Below are 14,924 nucleotides of genomic sequence, written 5' to 3' on the forward strand. Positions count from 1 at the left end.
GCTCATGGAACCCCTGGATGTCTTGTGAGCAGGTTCCATTTCTCATGTAGAACTTCTAAGGGGAATAGCTGCTTTTTGAGCCTTCAGTTTGAGCTTTGGCAGACACTGACTTAGCAGATTTTTAGATATAACATTACTGATTTCCCTGTAAGTTACGGATTGAATTATCCCTGACTGTTGATTGACTATATAAAACAGTAGTTCAGCTTTTAGGCTCAGGATATTATTGCCATAGTTAAAAGGCCAGCCTCATGAAGTGGTCGAAGGCTGGCCAGTATGTGAGACGTATTCCGTGCCTGGCTTTTGCAGTGGAACGAGATATCTTTGATTGACCTGTGGTGCATTCCCCACTGCCACTCTTAATCCTTGTACTTAGTATGAAGTCTTTCCTGTAAACCTATCATAGATTTGCCTTCAATCTTTTGCAGTTACTAAACCAAGGAGATTTAACTGAAAGACGGACATGAATATGGGTGCTGGGTCCTGGAAGAGCAGCTCTGATTCCAGAGTGCGTGCAGTGGGACCTGGATGCAGTGGCTTGCTGTCTGCCATAACCAGAACGGATCTGTGAAGGCCAACACCACGCTTCTGCCCGTGCTCACCTGCCCTGGCGTGGAAGGTTGACGTAAGCAGGCTTCTCTTCAAACTGCCGTCTGATCAGACAAGGAGCCAGGTGCTGGCTATGGGCTGCCTACCTGTAGCTGCCTCTCTTCCTGCTGCAAAACTGTGGGATAGACATCTCCCGGAAGTGCATTTGATTGTGTGTGGGCTGAGGCTGCTCCTTGGGACGGCTGAGGGGAGGTTTCCTTTGAAGAGTTTTCAGCCCACACTCAGCTCTCTTTCACGTGGATGAACCAAGTCCTGCCACCACCCATGGAGCTTCACCAGGAAGTTGAGCTTTCAAGATGCCTTGTTGCTTTGAAGAAGGGAGTGATGTCAGTCTGTTGCCATTCTCCCTTTAGCAACCTGAGTAAGAGACTCTGCCACTGGGCTGCAAAAAATAAATTACTTGAATCTCCCCTTGGCCCAGGCTAAGTACTGTCTTGTCCTGTGCACCTCTACTTGGTCACTTTGCTTCCTTCGTTTATGAAACATTCAGAAGCATGTTGAGGGTTTTTTTTTTAAAGTTAAAAATCAGTGATTCAGAGCTTCAGTTTTCCTTTTAAATAAACAAAATAGCCCAGTGAGTTCTCTGGCTCTTATTTTCTTAGAAAGGAAATGTAAGAAATAATACAGTCCTGAAGGTCGAGCACTGACTGACCTGTAGGATTCTGTGCAGGGAAAACAGAAGTGAAGAGCGTGTGCAGAGGTGACAGGGGAGTCCGCCTTTGTCACTGGCACTCATTGCCAGAGCCTCGCTCTGCTGCCACCAGAGGCCGTGTCCGAGTCTAGGAGACTGGCAGGACTAAGACACTGAGGCATTTTTCCAAGCATGAGAAGGTGCTGCTGTTAGAGTAGGCACCCTGCCCCCCTCCTGTCTACGGATAGAGGGTATCCAGTGCCTTGTGAGAAGAAAAGTATTCCAAAGTCAGCTACTAGAAGATCGTGGCTGTTCGAGAAGTTGTAAATTTATTTAAAATGAAGCTGATGCTGACACATACACAAAGACGTGCACATGGGGGGACATGCTAAACTGATGACATCATAGAATCAACTGCTCTGTAAGACAACGACGTTACAGATTTTATTTTAAAGATTTATTTATTTGATAGAGTTACAGAGAGGCAGAGGCAGAGAGAGGTCTTCCATCCACTGGTTCACTCCCCAGATGACCACAATGGCCAGAGCCATGCCGATCAGAAGCCAGGAGCCAGGAGTTTCCTCTGTGTCTCCCGTGTGAGTGCAGGGCCCCAGGCACTTGGGCCATCTTCTACTGCTTTCCCAGGCCATAGCAGAGAGCTGGATCGGAAGTGGAGCAGCCAGGACTCGAACCGGCGCCCATATGGGATGCCAGTACTGCAGGTGGCGGCTTTATGTGCTACGCCACAGCGCGGCCCCTACAGTTCTTAATTTGTTAACGTGCATAATCATCTTGTACTGTATACTGAATTCATGCAATTACTTAAATTCTGTAAATGCCAGGTTTTGCTTCCTGTGGCCTTGCCTTTATTTTAGAGCACTTGGTTCTCAACCACGGACATTTTTGTCGCACAGAGAACACTTGGTACTATCTGGACGCATGTTTGGCTGTCAGACAGCTGGTGAGAGGTTTGCTGCTACTATTCGGTAGGTAGAGGCCAGGGATGCTGCTAACCATCCTCCAATACACAGCTCCCTTCCTCAACCCCCAACAAAGAATTATCTGGCCCAGAATATCAGCAGTGCTGAGACTGAGAAACCTTGTACCAGAAGTTGCAAATTTGTCATCCTCTATGGGCTAATTTTTTTTTTTAAGATTGATTTATTTATTTGAAAGGCAGAGTCAGAAGAAGATCCTCCTTCTGCTAGTTTACTCCCGAAAAGGCTGCAGTGGCCGCAGCTGGGCCGATCTGAAGCGAGAAGTCAGTAGCTTCGGGGTGTCCCACGTAGGTGCAGGGGCCCAAGGACTTGGGACATCTTCCTCTGCTTCCCTAGCACATTAGGGAACTGGATCAGAAGTGGAGCAGCTGAGACTTGAACTGGTGCCCAAATGGGCTGCTAGCACTGCAGGCAGCAGCTTTACCTGCTGTGCCACAGTGCCGGCCCTTACAGGTTAAATTTTTTTTTTTTGACAGGCAGAGTTAGAGAGAGAGACAGAAAAGTCTTCGGCCAGCGCCATGGCTCAATAGGCTAATCCTCCACCTAGCAGCACCGGCACACTGGGTTCTAGTCCCGGTCGGGGCGCCGGATTCTGTCCCGGTTGCCCCTCTTCCAGGCCAGCTCTCTGCTGGCTGGGAGTGCAGTGGAGGATGGCCCAAGTGCTTGGGCCCTGCACCCCATGGGAGACCAGGAGAAGCACCTGGCTCCTGCCTTCGGATCAGCACAGTGTGCCAGCCGCAGCGTGCTGGCCGCAGCGGCCATTGGAGGGTGAACCAACGGCAAAGGAAGACCTTTCTCTCTGTCTCACTGTCCACTCTGCCTGTCAGAAAAACAAAAAACAAAAAAAAAGAAAAGTCTTCCTTCTGTTGGTTTATCCCCCAAATGGCTGGCGCGCTGCGCCGATCCGAAGCCAGGAGCCAGGTACTTCCTCCTGGTCTCCCATGCAGGTACAGGGCCCAAGCACTCGGGCCATCCTCCACTGCCCTCCCAGGCCACAGCAGAGAGCTGGCCTGGAAGAGGGGCAACTGGTACAGAATGCGGTGCCCCAACTGGGACTAGAACCTGGGGTGCCGGCGCCACAGGCGGAGGATTAACCTAGTGAGCCGCGGAGCTGGCCTACCATAGGTTAAATTTTTTTTTTTTTTTTTTTTTTTTGACAGAGTGGACAGAGAGAGAGACAGAGAGAAAGGTCTTCCTTTGCCGTTGGTTCACCCTCCAATGGCCGGCGCACTGCAGCCGGCGCACCGCGCTGATCCGATGGCAGGAGCCAGGAGCCAGGTGCTTTTCATGGTCTCCCATGGGGTGCAGGGCCCAAGCACCTGGGCCATCCTCCACTGCACTCCCTGGCCATAGCAGAGGGCTGGCCTGGAAGAGGGGCAACCGGGACAGAATCGGGTGCCCCGACCGGGACTAGAACCTGGTGTGCCGGCGCCGCTAGGTGGAGGATTAGCCTAGTGAGCCGCGGCGCCGGCCCCCATAGGTTAAATTTGATAGATCTATTTCAACGTGCAGATGTCTGGCTTCTTATGAATGCGGCAGACCTGGGAATTCTGGGCCTGTCTTCCACCCAGCAGGTTGATTCCAGTCTACTATCTCCTGCTATCCCACCAAGTTTGACTAGCCTCTATAAGCATCTGGGCTTGTACCCTTTTCTCTGTATGTGTACTCGGTGTGAGGTGGAGAAGGAACCCTTAGCTCTGGGTTATGATCCCTCTACCCTGCTTGTTTCTGCTTTGGTTTCCTCAACCATCCCATTACCTGCTGTGAGTCTTTTCCCTGTTCTCTCAACAGCAAATCGGGCCTTAATTAGCCACAAGTTAGGTGCTTACCAGTGCTCAAAAGTACAATTTTAAGTGTACTGATTAAGCAAGTGATTTGAGGTTGTCTGGCGATTTGTAATTTAGTTCCTCTAGTCCTTTCTTGGGATTTGTGGCCCATCCTGGAGATTCTTCAGAAGCCTGCTGTGGGTCTCTAATGCTGAGTTTTAGAATTTCACAGGTGCTGCAGAGGAAATAAAAACATTGCAAAACAGCACATGTTCACTTCAAGAAAGCATTGTGTACGGTTTGAGAATGTTCAACACAGGTGGGCATTGAGCTTAGCAGTTAAGATGCCGGATGGGACGCCTGCAGTCCATACTGGAGTGCCTGGGTTCAATTCCCAGCTCCACCCCCATTCCAGCCTCCTGCTATGCACCTTGGGAGGCAGCAGGTGATGGCTTGACTAACTGGGTTCCTGCCATCTACACAGGAGGCCTGGACTTCGATCCCAGTGTAGGACCACTGGGGCATTTGGGGATTTAAGAGTTCCCCCTAGTGGCAACACTGGGGATAACAACGTGGGGAGCTGCAGAACGGAGCTGCAGAATGATGGCAGCATCGCAGGTTACCTGGGCGAATCCTCCTCCTCCCCCTGGGCAGTGCTGCTGTCTTGACCCTTGTCCCGCACAAAGTCCTCCTCCAGCCCAGCCTGGCTCAGGGTGTCTCGATACCGTTGTTCTGCTGCTTTCACGGCAAGGTTCTGTAGGGTGGAAGTTAACCTGTTCTAGCTGTTTTGTGAATAACCAAATCATTCTAAATTACATGCTCAATATATATCCTTATAATACTGACACTATCACTGCCACCCTTATGCTGGCACAGGTTGGCATGAACATTCCTTAGAGCCTTGTTTCCAAGCATTAATGTACATGTGAGTCCCCCAAGGATCTTGTTAAAATGCAGATTCTCACTTGTTAGGGCTCACATAAGGCTTGCAATTCTGTATTTCTTTTTTATTTTTTAAAATATTTATTTGAAAGGCAGAGCAAGGAAGGGATGGAGAGAGAGAGGTCTTTCATCCTGTGCTCACTCCCCAAATGCCTGCAACAGCCAGGGCTGGGCCAGGCTGAAGCCAGAAGCCTAGAATTCCACTTGGGTCTCCCACATGGGTGGCAGGGGACCCACGTACTTGGGGTCAGCATTTGCTGCTTGCCAGGTGCATTAGCAGAGGAATCAGGACTCAAAATGGCACTGACATGGGACGCAGGCATCCCAGGCAGCAGCAGCTTAACCTCCTAAACCACACTGCCACCCAAATTCTTTATGTCAGTCACTCCTAGGAGATGTTTGTGCTCAATCTGTGAGCCAGACCTTTGAAAAGCAAGGACTTTAGTAATACTGCAGAGACCAAATGAGACCTACATGAAAAAAGGTGAGGTGAACTAAAAATGTTTCAAGACTAGGATGTTAACGAGTTGAAGATAAATGAGACCAAGGTGGCCAGTGCTGTGGCGCAGCAGGTCAAGCCGCCACCTGTGATGCCAGCATCCCATGTGTGAGCAGTGGTTCGAGTCCTGGCTGCTCCACTTCCAATTCAGCTCCCTGCTGATGTGCCTGGGAAAGCAGCATAAGGTGGTCCAGCTATTTGGGCCCCTGCACCCAAGTGGGAGACCTGGATGGAGTTCCTGCCTCCTGGCTTTGGCCTGGCATTAAGGGAGTGAACCACCAGATGGAAGATATCTGCCTCTCCCTCCCCTCACTCTCCTTCTCCGTAGCTCTTTCAAATAAATAAATATATCCTTAAAAAATGAGTAAGTCGGGCCGGCACCACAGCTCAATAGGCTAATCCTCCGCCTAGTGGCGCCGGCACACCGGGTTCTAGTCCCGGTCGGGGTGCCGGATTCTATCCCGGTTGCCCCTCTTCCAGGCCAGCTCTCTGCTATGGCCTGGGAGGGCAGTGGAGGATGGCCCAAGTGCTTGGGCCCTGCACCCCATGGGAGACCAGGAGAAGCACCTGGCTCCTGCCTTTGGATCAGCACAGTGCGCCGGCCGCAGCGTGCTGGCCGCGGCGGCCATTGGAGGGTGAACCAATGGCAAAGGAAGACCTTTCTCTCTGTCTCTCTCTCTCTCTCTCACTGTCCACTCTGCCTGTCAAAAAATAAATAAAAAATAAAAAAAAAAACCTTGTCAAAAAAAAAAATGAATAAGTCAGGGCTGGCGCTGTGGCATATTGGGTAAAGTTGCTGCCTGCAGTGCCAGTACCCCATATGGGCACCAGTTCAAGTCCTGGCTATTCCACTTCCGATCCAGCTCCCTGCTAATGCACCTGGGAAAGCAGCAGAAGTACTTGGGTCCCTGCCACCTATGTGGGAGACCCAGAAGAAGCTCCTGGCTCCTGGCTTCTGTCTGGCCCAAGCCCCTGACTATTGTGGCCATTTGAGGAGTGAACCAGGATTGGAAGTGGAGCACCCAGATGGGATGCCGGTGTCAAGAGCAGACTTTACCTTTGATGCCATGATGCTGACCTGTTTCGTAATTTCTAAGAGTCCTTTCATCCAAAGCAGAAAAAAAAGATAGTGGTGTGGCTTTACCTTGGTGACTTGTTCAGAGAGGTAGGGCCTTGTTTGTATTCTCCTCTTCATTTCTTCCAATTCTTTCTTATATTCTTTTGCTCTTTTACGGTCATTATTCCTGGAATTCAAAAGATTTCTAGGAAGAATACCATCTTTCTCCAGCAAGAGTTCCCTTCATTCTAGTTACACAGACACACACACACACACACACACACACACACACCGCCATGCATCGCAAATTTCTAACTGCCACACAGAGTCCTGGCTCCCTGGGGTTACAGGGGCCGGCCCTAACAGCTGCACTGTGCTCTTTTCAAGGCCAGTGACCTCTTGGGCCCCAAGACAAGCAGCCCCCGGGCCGTGTGGGACACTGACCGGTTCTCTTTCAGCTTTGCTTTTAACACCTCTTCCAGGCTTTTATGGGGATCCATGGCTTTTGCACGCAAGGTCACAGATTTAGACATTGCTTGCCACTTCTTTTTGTGCATCTCCAGCCACTGAATACTCTCATCTGCTTTGTCCTTTTTTTCAAGTGAACTTCTAAAGGGAGGAGGCAGAAAAAAGTACTGATGACCGACTGGGGTGCACTGAAAAGCAATCTCAGTGACCTCTCTGGAGGGCTAGGCTGGTGTTCTCTGTGACCCGACAGGTCATTTACCATCGCTGGCACTTTCAGCGAGAGCAAGGGCCTGGCATGAAATGCATTGGCAGATAAAGTCTTCTGCTGCTCCAGGAGACGTCCACTCATTGAGTGGAGAACATGTGAGTTTAAATAGACTTTCTGGCCGGCGCCTTGGCTCACTAGGCTAATCCTCCACCTGCAGTGCCGGCACCCCAGGTTCTAGTCCTGGTTGGGGTGCCGGATTCTGTCCCCATTGCCCCTCTTCCAGTCCAGCTCTCTGCTGTGGCCCGGAGTACAGTGGCAGATGGCCCAGGTGCTTGGGGCCCTGCACCCCATGGGAGACCAGGAGAAGCACCTGGCTCCTGGCTTTGAATCAGCGTGGTGCACCAGCCACAGGGTGCTGGCCGTAGTGGCCATTGGGGGGTGAACCAACAGAAAAGGAAGACCTTTCTCTCTGTCTCTCTCTCTCACTGTCCACTCTGCCTGTCAAAAAATAAATAAATAAATAAATAAAAAATAGACTTTCTTAGATACCTGAACCCTCAGTAGGCCTTCGCTAGGCTTCTTGCCTGTCTGGAAACAAGATAACACTAAGAGCTTCGGTTTGCTGTGCTACCTGCCATGAACCAAGGACCACAGCACCGCGTATATTCTTCATAGCTGCGCTCTGAAGTACTGACTTACAGGGGAAGGGACCGAGCCTCAGAGAGGGCGAGCCACCAGGATGAGCCAGGCTCTCTGATGCTCGTGCCCTTGGCCACTCTGCTGTGCACGGTGGCCTGGTCCTCTGGGGATACAAAGCTCCATTTCTAAAGAGAACTAGAGGTGGGTCTCCTTGGATGCAGAAATTTGGGGCCAACTTGTAGCAGGCAGTTTGTGTCATTATCGTTCTATGAGGCACTAGGGAGAGAGCTGCCAAGAGGAGACAAGACTTGCGTTTGGATCAAACGGTGGAAATCAGTCTGCTGTGGCCAGCTCCCTGCTGCTGATCCCGCAGATCCCGCGCACAGGCCCCAAGGGCTCGGATGCATCTGGGCCTGATCCAGAAGCTCTGGCTATGAAATCTGAGGAGGAAGGGTGCATCCCTGGGTCTTGACCTGCGATCCATTCTGGGTATTAAGGAGCCAAGTAGGCTCCAGGTGTTTCCCCGGGGCACCGGGAAGGCACTGAGAAGAGAGTCCTCTCATCCTCTCCCAGGCCCTGTCCTGCTCGCTTGCCCTTGGGCGGCACTGCTGCAGGGGGCTGGCCTGTGACAGGGCGGCGTTTCCCAGCCTTCCCTGACACGCCTCACCAGGGGTCTCCTGGACTCTGCAGTCGGTGCCGGGATGGCCTGCCTCTGGGCAGATCCGGCCACGCGCTGTCACAGTTCCCAGAATTCTTGTTGCCAGGGCTACTTTCCTCTTTCATCCTTGGGATCTGACCCATGTCGATCTCTGTCTGGCTAACTCCTTGTTCGTCAGGCTTCACCTTAGACACTTCTTGCAAGCTATGACCGACCCCTGCCTGGTGCCCAGTGCCCTGAGCCCCCTGTACTCCATCACCACACTGCTTGCTGTGGTTACTGCTGCTTCACTCTTCTGTGTTCCAGACTGGATACGAAACCATAGGTTCCCTAGGGAATCTCCCGCCTGACGTGCCTGGTGCGCCATGAGCCCCCCATGAATGTGTGCTAGACTGATGGCTGTGTCCTCCAAGAGCCCCGTGGGCCCCTCTGACTGCAGTGTCTCTGGTGAGGGAGGAGGCCCAGCAGCAGGCGGGAGCCAGCTCACTCACCTGACCGCAGCTTCCCTCTGCCTGGTGGCATCGGTGATGTGCACCGGGAGGGTGTTGGCAGAGAGCGAGGCGAGGCCGCCCAGAGAGCGACTCCTCAGTAGCGGCGCAGCCGGCGGCGGGGGGCAGTCCTAGAAGCGAGGCCTGCTGTTGGTGAGCCGGCACGTGGCATCAGGTGCCATCCTAACGAGGATCTGGTCTCAGTGGAGGACTGACAGTGAGAAGCCTCACTTTGTTCCCTGGGGAGTAAGGCAAGGCTCCGGACCTCAGGTTTAGAAGGGAGGTCAATGTCACCCCTGAGGTTTTCAGTCAGAGGAGGAGTCCCTCGGGGCTGGCACGGGGGCATAGCAGCTGGTGGCTACTGCCTGCCCTCCAGACCGGCAAAATCCCCCTAGAGACGGGGCAGGATTCCTGTGGTCTTCATATATAAACCTTTTTTTATTTTTGGGGGGGAGGGAAGACAGAGTTACAGAGAGGGAGAGAGAGGTAAGAGATCTTCCATCAGCTGACTGACTCCCCAAATAGCTACAGTGACCAGGGCTGGGCCTGGCCAAAGCCAGAAGCCAGAGGCCTCATCTGGGTCTCCCATGTGGATGCAGGGACCTGAGCACTGGGGCCATCTTCCGCTGCTTTCCCGGGAGCATTAGCAGGGAGTTGGATCAGGAGTGGAGCAGCTGGGCCTCGAGCTGGATGCCGGCATCACAGGTGGCACCGGCACCTGCACCTGCTGTGCCACAACACCGGCCCCGCCGTGGCCTTAATTGGATAGGATTGTGGATCTGCTCACAACTGAGCATGGATTTTTTTGAAACTAAGAGAAAAGTGTCGTGAGAAGCATTTCCCATGGAGCCTGGGCCCACCTGGGTTTCAGGCCCCAGGCCCCGGCGTCCCCAAGCTGCCTGGGCTCTCACCCTTGTCCCGGCGGCGGTGGTGGTGGCGGTGGCGCAGGGCCGCTGGGTGTGACGCAGGTTGGCAGTCCTCAGCAGGAAGGGCTTGCTGCGAGTGGCCTCCCGGCTTTGCCGCCCTCTGGCAGCTCTCCTCTGGAAGGCCCTGTACAGGCCCTCGTAGTCGGGCACCGCCGGGTTCACCCGAGGCTGGAATTCGAAGTCCGTCTGCAGAAACCCCAGCTTTGCTTCCTGGGTGCGGCTGGCTGTCCGGCGCCGTGGGGCAGCCTGGCTGCCGGTGGCCTGGACTGGGGAGGAGGCCATGCGGAGCGTGTCCAGGGCTCGCATCTGGATGCGAATTTTCCTGAGCAGCTCAGCTTCTGTGGAGACAAAGGGCGGTGAGGAGTGGCTGCAGAGGCAGCGGGACGCTTGATGGGGCCAGTGATAGGAGCATTCAGGCCACACACCACGGCCAGCTCGCTTTTTCTTTTCTGAAGACGGCAATGCAGAGCCCAGCTGGTGACGCAGCACTGTTGGCTCCCGCCTCAGAGAGAAGAGCAGGGGCAGGCCGGGCCCCTGTGCCCCCCCGGCCTTCCCGTCTCCATCCACCCTGCCGCCCAAGCCCTTTGCCCGATCCTTCCCCTGCCCCTCGCCAGCCAGGACCTCTGCCATCTCTTCTTCCAGCTGCCAGTCCAGGCTCTCTGCGTCGCTCCTGCCGCTAGTTTCTGAACTTCTCAGCGGGGCTGCTGAACTCGCCTCCTGTTAGGTGAGCATCCCTCGGCCCGGCCGCCCCCACAGGCACGGACACAGCTCTGAGAGAGATCTTCCTGCTCCCTGCACAGAACTCCCAGTGGCGCTGCAGTGCCCCCGGGCTGGAGTGCAAACACCGCCCACCCTGGCTGGCCCCTGCCTCTCCCTTCCCGTCCTCCCTCTCTCCACCCTCCCTGCTTCCTCCAGCCCGGCCAGGTCCACTGCTTCACTGAGTTCACCACGCTCCCTCAGGGTAGCCCCAGGGCTCGCTCTCTTTGGGGACTGTCGGTCCCAGACAGCCCCCACCCCAACTCCACCCTGACTTAGGTCCCTCTGTCCCATCTGTCTGCTATCTGCCTCACTCACACGTCTGCTCACTGCAGAACGGGTCTGGTGTGTGGCGTGTAAAGTAAAGCCCAAGGCCCCCATTCGGAGCCCTCTCTCTGTGATGATGACTATCCACCCCGAGTCATTTCCGTGACTGACATGTGCAGGCCAGGATGAGGGAGGGGCGGAGCGCTGCTCAGGGGCGCAGGCCTCCGCCGGCCCCCGACAGTGCCACCAGTCCTCTGCTCCTGCGTGTGGGGGACGTGGTGGGCTCCCCATTGCACACCCCCCAACCCATCCCCACAGCCTTCTCATAGGCCCGCCTGGCCTGCTTGTCTCTGAGCCCCAGGACGTGCCCAGGTGGCAGGTGGCAAGGCCGTCCTTACCCTGGAGTTTGTCCCCAAGGGCTGGCTCCAGAACGGCCTTGGGGATCCGTCTGGCGGCCTTCTGCTGGGGGCCCGTGGCCTTGGCTGTGGCAGCCAAGTCTCTCTGCCGAGCGGCCTCCTGTCGCTGCTGCTCCTTCTCCAGGAAGCTGAAGGGCTTCAGAGACGCCAGGAGCAGCTCCTTCCTCTTCCGGATCCCCGCCTGCCTGCGGGCCTCGCTGCGCGCCACCATCTCCTGGTAGAGGGGCAGGTAGACGTGCGCGGGCACAGGCTGCGCCCGGAACTGCCGGTGGCACTCGGCTTCCTCCTGGCCCTGCCGCTGGGCCCGCTGCCTCTCCTGCTCAAAAGAGGCGGGCGAGGCCCGCCACTGCGCCTTCTTCCGGGCCTCGCGCAGCGTCATGCGGAAGGGCCGGGGGACGGTGATGGAGGCGGCCCAGGAGCTGACGCTTCTGCGCTGGGACGGAGGTGTGGAGCCCGAGGGCGGCGGGAGCGGAGCCCCGGCGCGGTGCGAGGGGAGGCTGCCCAGGGAGCTGCAGCGCCTCGCGGAGCCACGCCTGGGGGAGAAAGCAGTGCTCGGCCCCAGTCCTCCCTGCCACACGTCCTAGTGCCACAGGCCTCCAGGCCCAAAACCTGCCCATGAGGCCACGCTGCCCCTTCCCTCCCACGAGCAATCCCAGCAGCCCTACGGGGAGGTGTCTTTCTCAGAACTGCCTCGAGAGCTGCCAGTGTGCCCTCGGGTGTTGCCACAGGATCAGCAGGGCACCGGGGCTTTACAGTCAGACCCAAATCCCGCTTCGAGCCTTGAACACGCTTCTGTTGGAACCTGCTCCTCGTGTGCAGAGCGGAAAGCCCACCGTGTGCTTAGAGCGCTGCTGGCAGGGAAAGGAGCTATTCCGCGAGGTGCACAGGCACGGGACAGGCTAGGCCGAGGCGAAGGGTCCCTGCTGCCATCGCTCCACCTATTCCAACGCCTGGCACTGCCCAGAGCCTCTCAGGAGAGCCAGGCAGGAGGCGCGGCACTGGGTGGACCCCAAAGCTGACTGCGAGCTGCAGCCTGCCCAGTGGCAACTTTTACACAAGAGGAGGAGGCCCAGAGATGCGGCCGACCGCAGTCTTACCTGGCAGGTGGGCGCTGCGCCACCTGTGGTTTCCCCCTGCCCTCTTGGAAGAAGCGCTCCAGGTCCTCGTCATCGTCGCTGTCTGCCTCCGACTGAAAGAGAGACTCCAGCAGGCCCCACCCGCCCTTCTGCGCCAGCACCTGCAAGTTCTCATCCGAGGCAGAGGCCGAGGCCGAATCCGTCTCCTGCTCTGGGCTGAGGAACTCGGCGAGCCTGCCAGCCCTGGGCCAAGCCAGCCTGTGCCCAGGGAGCTCCTCTTCGGCCTCTGTGTCCGAGGAGGACCTGGGGGGAAACACCTGAGACAGAACAGAAACAGACGGGGCAAACTAGGCTTTCACGGGCCTCCAGCTCCTAACCGCTCGCTTCCCATTGCGCAGCGGCGTCTGCAGGGGGCGCTGAGGAGCCGCGCTCCTTCTCTGGAGAGGTTTTCCAGCCCGGGATGGCCGCGTGCTTGGGGAAGCACAGAGCTGAACGTGGTCCCAGGCTCCACGCCGAGCGGCAGCACCTACAGAGGACCGGATCCGCACCTGCGCTCGGGATTCCCCCGGGGACCCTGGCCCTCCGCCCTCCCTTCCGTGGGCATCACCTGCTGTTGCCATCTCCCGGCTCTGATTTCCCGTCTGCACCTCTGCCCTCACATTCTAGCCAACTCCCACTCTGTCCCTAGGAGCGGATGATTAACATTCAGTGTGGTCTAACTGAAAGAACAGTGTCCTACAATGCATTTGTTTTTGTTTTAAACATATTTTTATTTTATTTGAAAGGCAGAAAGAGAGACAGGTGGAAAAAAGATCTTCCATCTGCTGGCTCCATCCTCGAAAGTTCCCAACAGCCAGGCCTGGGCTAAGCCAAAGCCAGGAGCCCAGAAATCAACACGGGTGGCAGGGACCCGAGCACTTGGGTCCTCACTGCTGCCTCCCGGGTGCGCATTAGCAGGGAAGTAGATCAGAAGAGGAGTCGCTGGGGACCAAGCCAGGCTCTCTGATATGGGACGCAGGCGTCCCAGGTGGCAGCAAAGCACCGTGCCACACACTCACTCCCCACTTAGCTTCGAAATGCCTCACTCATTCAGGAACTCTTTACTGGATACCCAGTGTGCGCTATAGGCATTTGCCTGAGAATAAGACAGACAAGATGCCCACGCTCACGGAGCTTAACTTCCAGTGAGAAGAGGCAGACGCTGAGGTTACACAGCGAGGACACAACACCCAGGGGAAGCTTTTCCGCTGAGGTCACTAGGAACCCCGAGGCAGGTGAGGGGAGGCAGGTGGGAGCTGTCGTGAGGTAGGGACAGTTGAGTAAGTCGATGGTCGTGCAGCTTTTATTCAGAAGGTGAGGAGAACAAAGCCGGGCATGGGAGTTATTAAGAATCATCATTTAGAAGGGAGGTTGGCCATTCTGCAGCTGTTGGGGGGGGGGGTGCTAAGAAAAACAATGGTGTTTTGTTTTGTTTTTTGCTTATCCTGCTGCTGGCCTCGTTCTGAGTTCTGGACTGTCATTTGCTCACTGTGTGGGAATTTGGGGCTGACACCCAGCTGATGAAAGGAGCCAGCCTTGGTAAGATCTGGGCTAAGAGGGTCCTGGTTCAAGGAAGAGCTAATGCAAAGACCCAGGGGCAGAGTCTTGGGCAGGAACACCCGCGAACCTTCTACAAGTAAAGGGAAGGCCCGTGCGGCTGGGGGAGTGACCTGAGATGGGGCCAGCTTGGGACTGATGTGCGTTTGCGGAAGCGAAACGGGGTGGGGGGTGGGGAGCAGGCCACTGCCGCGCAACAGGTGCCATGTGGTGAACGTCTCACTGGGTTCTGCAAGGCCGAACACTGGCCTGAGTCAGCGGTGCGTGCGAGCTCCGCTCTTGAAAAGCACGCGCGCTTCCGCACACTTCTTCTCCGAGACACCGCTTCCCTGCAACTCACTCACTTAAAATGGCTTCCAGTATACTGCATTCACGGTCACTCCTTATTTTCCCTACCCCGTCCCCGCACAACCGACCTCCACCGACCTGGCGGCAAACGTCTGACCCTCTCCGGGCCTCAGCTTTCATTCCACAAAATGGGGACAGGGCAGCCGCCAGGAGAAGCAAAACCAGAGAGCCGCTGCTACGGTGCCCTGGGGGCCTGGCAGGAGACTCGCCGGACCAAGTCCGTCTGGACACCCCCGTGCCACTCCTTCGCTCCTCCGAGGCACGCCCCTGCCGCCTGTCGCCTAGGCAACATCACCCCGGTTCCTCTCGGGGGTTCCTTTCCAGGGCGCACGCCTGCTTCCTGCCTTCTCCTCCTCTCCTCACCTGACGGCTCCGCGCCGCGTCGCCGGGGGCTCCCGCAGGCCTCCCCACCGTCATCTTCCCAGCCAGGCAGAGGCAGAAGCCGCGGTGACAGCGGCGGCTGCGGGGCTGCCTTAGTTACGAAAAGCCTGGTCCTGCCCCTTTCTCAATCTGGTCTCCGATTGGCTTCCAGGGCAGCCGGCCGATTCATCCCGCCCAAGGAGGCGAGAATCGTTT

The 14,924-nt window shown here is 56.0% G+C and overlaps 2 protein-coding genes and 1 long non-coding RNA gene across 14 annotated transcripts in view; 2 read left to right on the forward strand and 1 right to left on the reverse strand.

Annotated features, from left to right (window-relative positions):
• The window catches only part of ZNF410 (zinc finger protein 410), a 35,626-nt gene extending 34,439 nt beyond the window's left edge, over nt 1-1,187 (forward strand). For all 3 annotated transcript variants that reach the window (XM_089322347.1, XM_002719657.6, XM_089322348.1), the window contains exon 12: nt 429-1,187. In XM_089322347.1, the coding sequence (XP_089178473.1) occupies nt 429-467 (39 nt within the window). In that variant the 3' untranslated portion in view covers nt 468-1,187. The remainder of the gene's footprint in view (nt 1-428) is intronic.
• Nucleotides 1,188-1,682: 495 nt separating this feature from the next.
• Nucleotides 1,683-14,866, reverse strand: FAM161B (FAM161 centrosomal protein B). 10 transcript variants are annotated; one of them, XM_008272064.4, is made up of 10 exons: nt 14,712-14,866; nt 12,426-12,721; nt 11,311-11,861; nt 9,875-10,227; nt 8,967-9,094; nt 6,947-7,111; nt 6,590-6,689; nt 4,628-4,758; nt 4,068-4,239; nt 1,683-1,899 (listed from the first exon to the last, which is right to left on the reverse strand). In XM_008272064.4, the coding sequence occupies exons 1-9, from the start codon at nt 14,763-14,765 to the stop codon at nt 4,101-4,103; spliced, it is 1,917 nt and encodes a 638-aa protein (XP_008270286.1). In that variant the 5' UTR covers nt 14,766-14,866; the 3' UTR covers nt 1,683-1,899; nt 4,068-4,100. The 10 variants fall into 10 exon arrangements, 7 of the variants coding, with proteins under 7 accessions (XP_008270286.1, XP_008270285.1, XP_051682209.1 ...); XM_008272063.5 differs by lacking the exon at nt 1,683-1,899 and adding an exon at nt 2,382-2,570; XM_051826249.3 differs by lacking the exon at nt 1,683-1,899 and having other exon boundaries at nt 3,900-4,239.
• On the forward strand, nt 3,237-3,844 carry LOC149120108 (uncharacterized). The gene is made up of 2 exons (XR_016226603.1): nt 3,237-3,363; nt 3,719-3,844. It is a non-coding gene; the product is annotated as an uncharacterized LOC149120108 (long non-coding RNA).
• Nucleotides 14,867-14,924: the final 58 nt, after the last annotated feature.

This window comes from Oryctolagus cuniculus, chromosome 20 (genome assembly GCF_051225735.1).
Source record: "Oryctolagus cuniculus isolate XC-2025 breed Fujian yellow rabbit chromosome 20, ASM5122573v1, whole genome shotgun sequence".
In the NCBI taxonomy this organism is placed as follows: Eukaryota; Metazoa; Chordata; class Mammalia; order Lagomorpha; family Leporidae; genus Oryctolagus; species Oryctolagus cuniculus.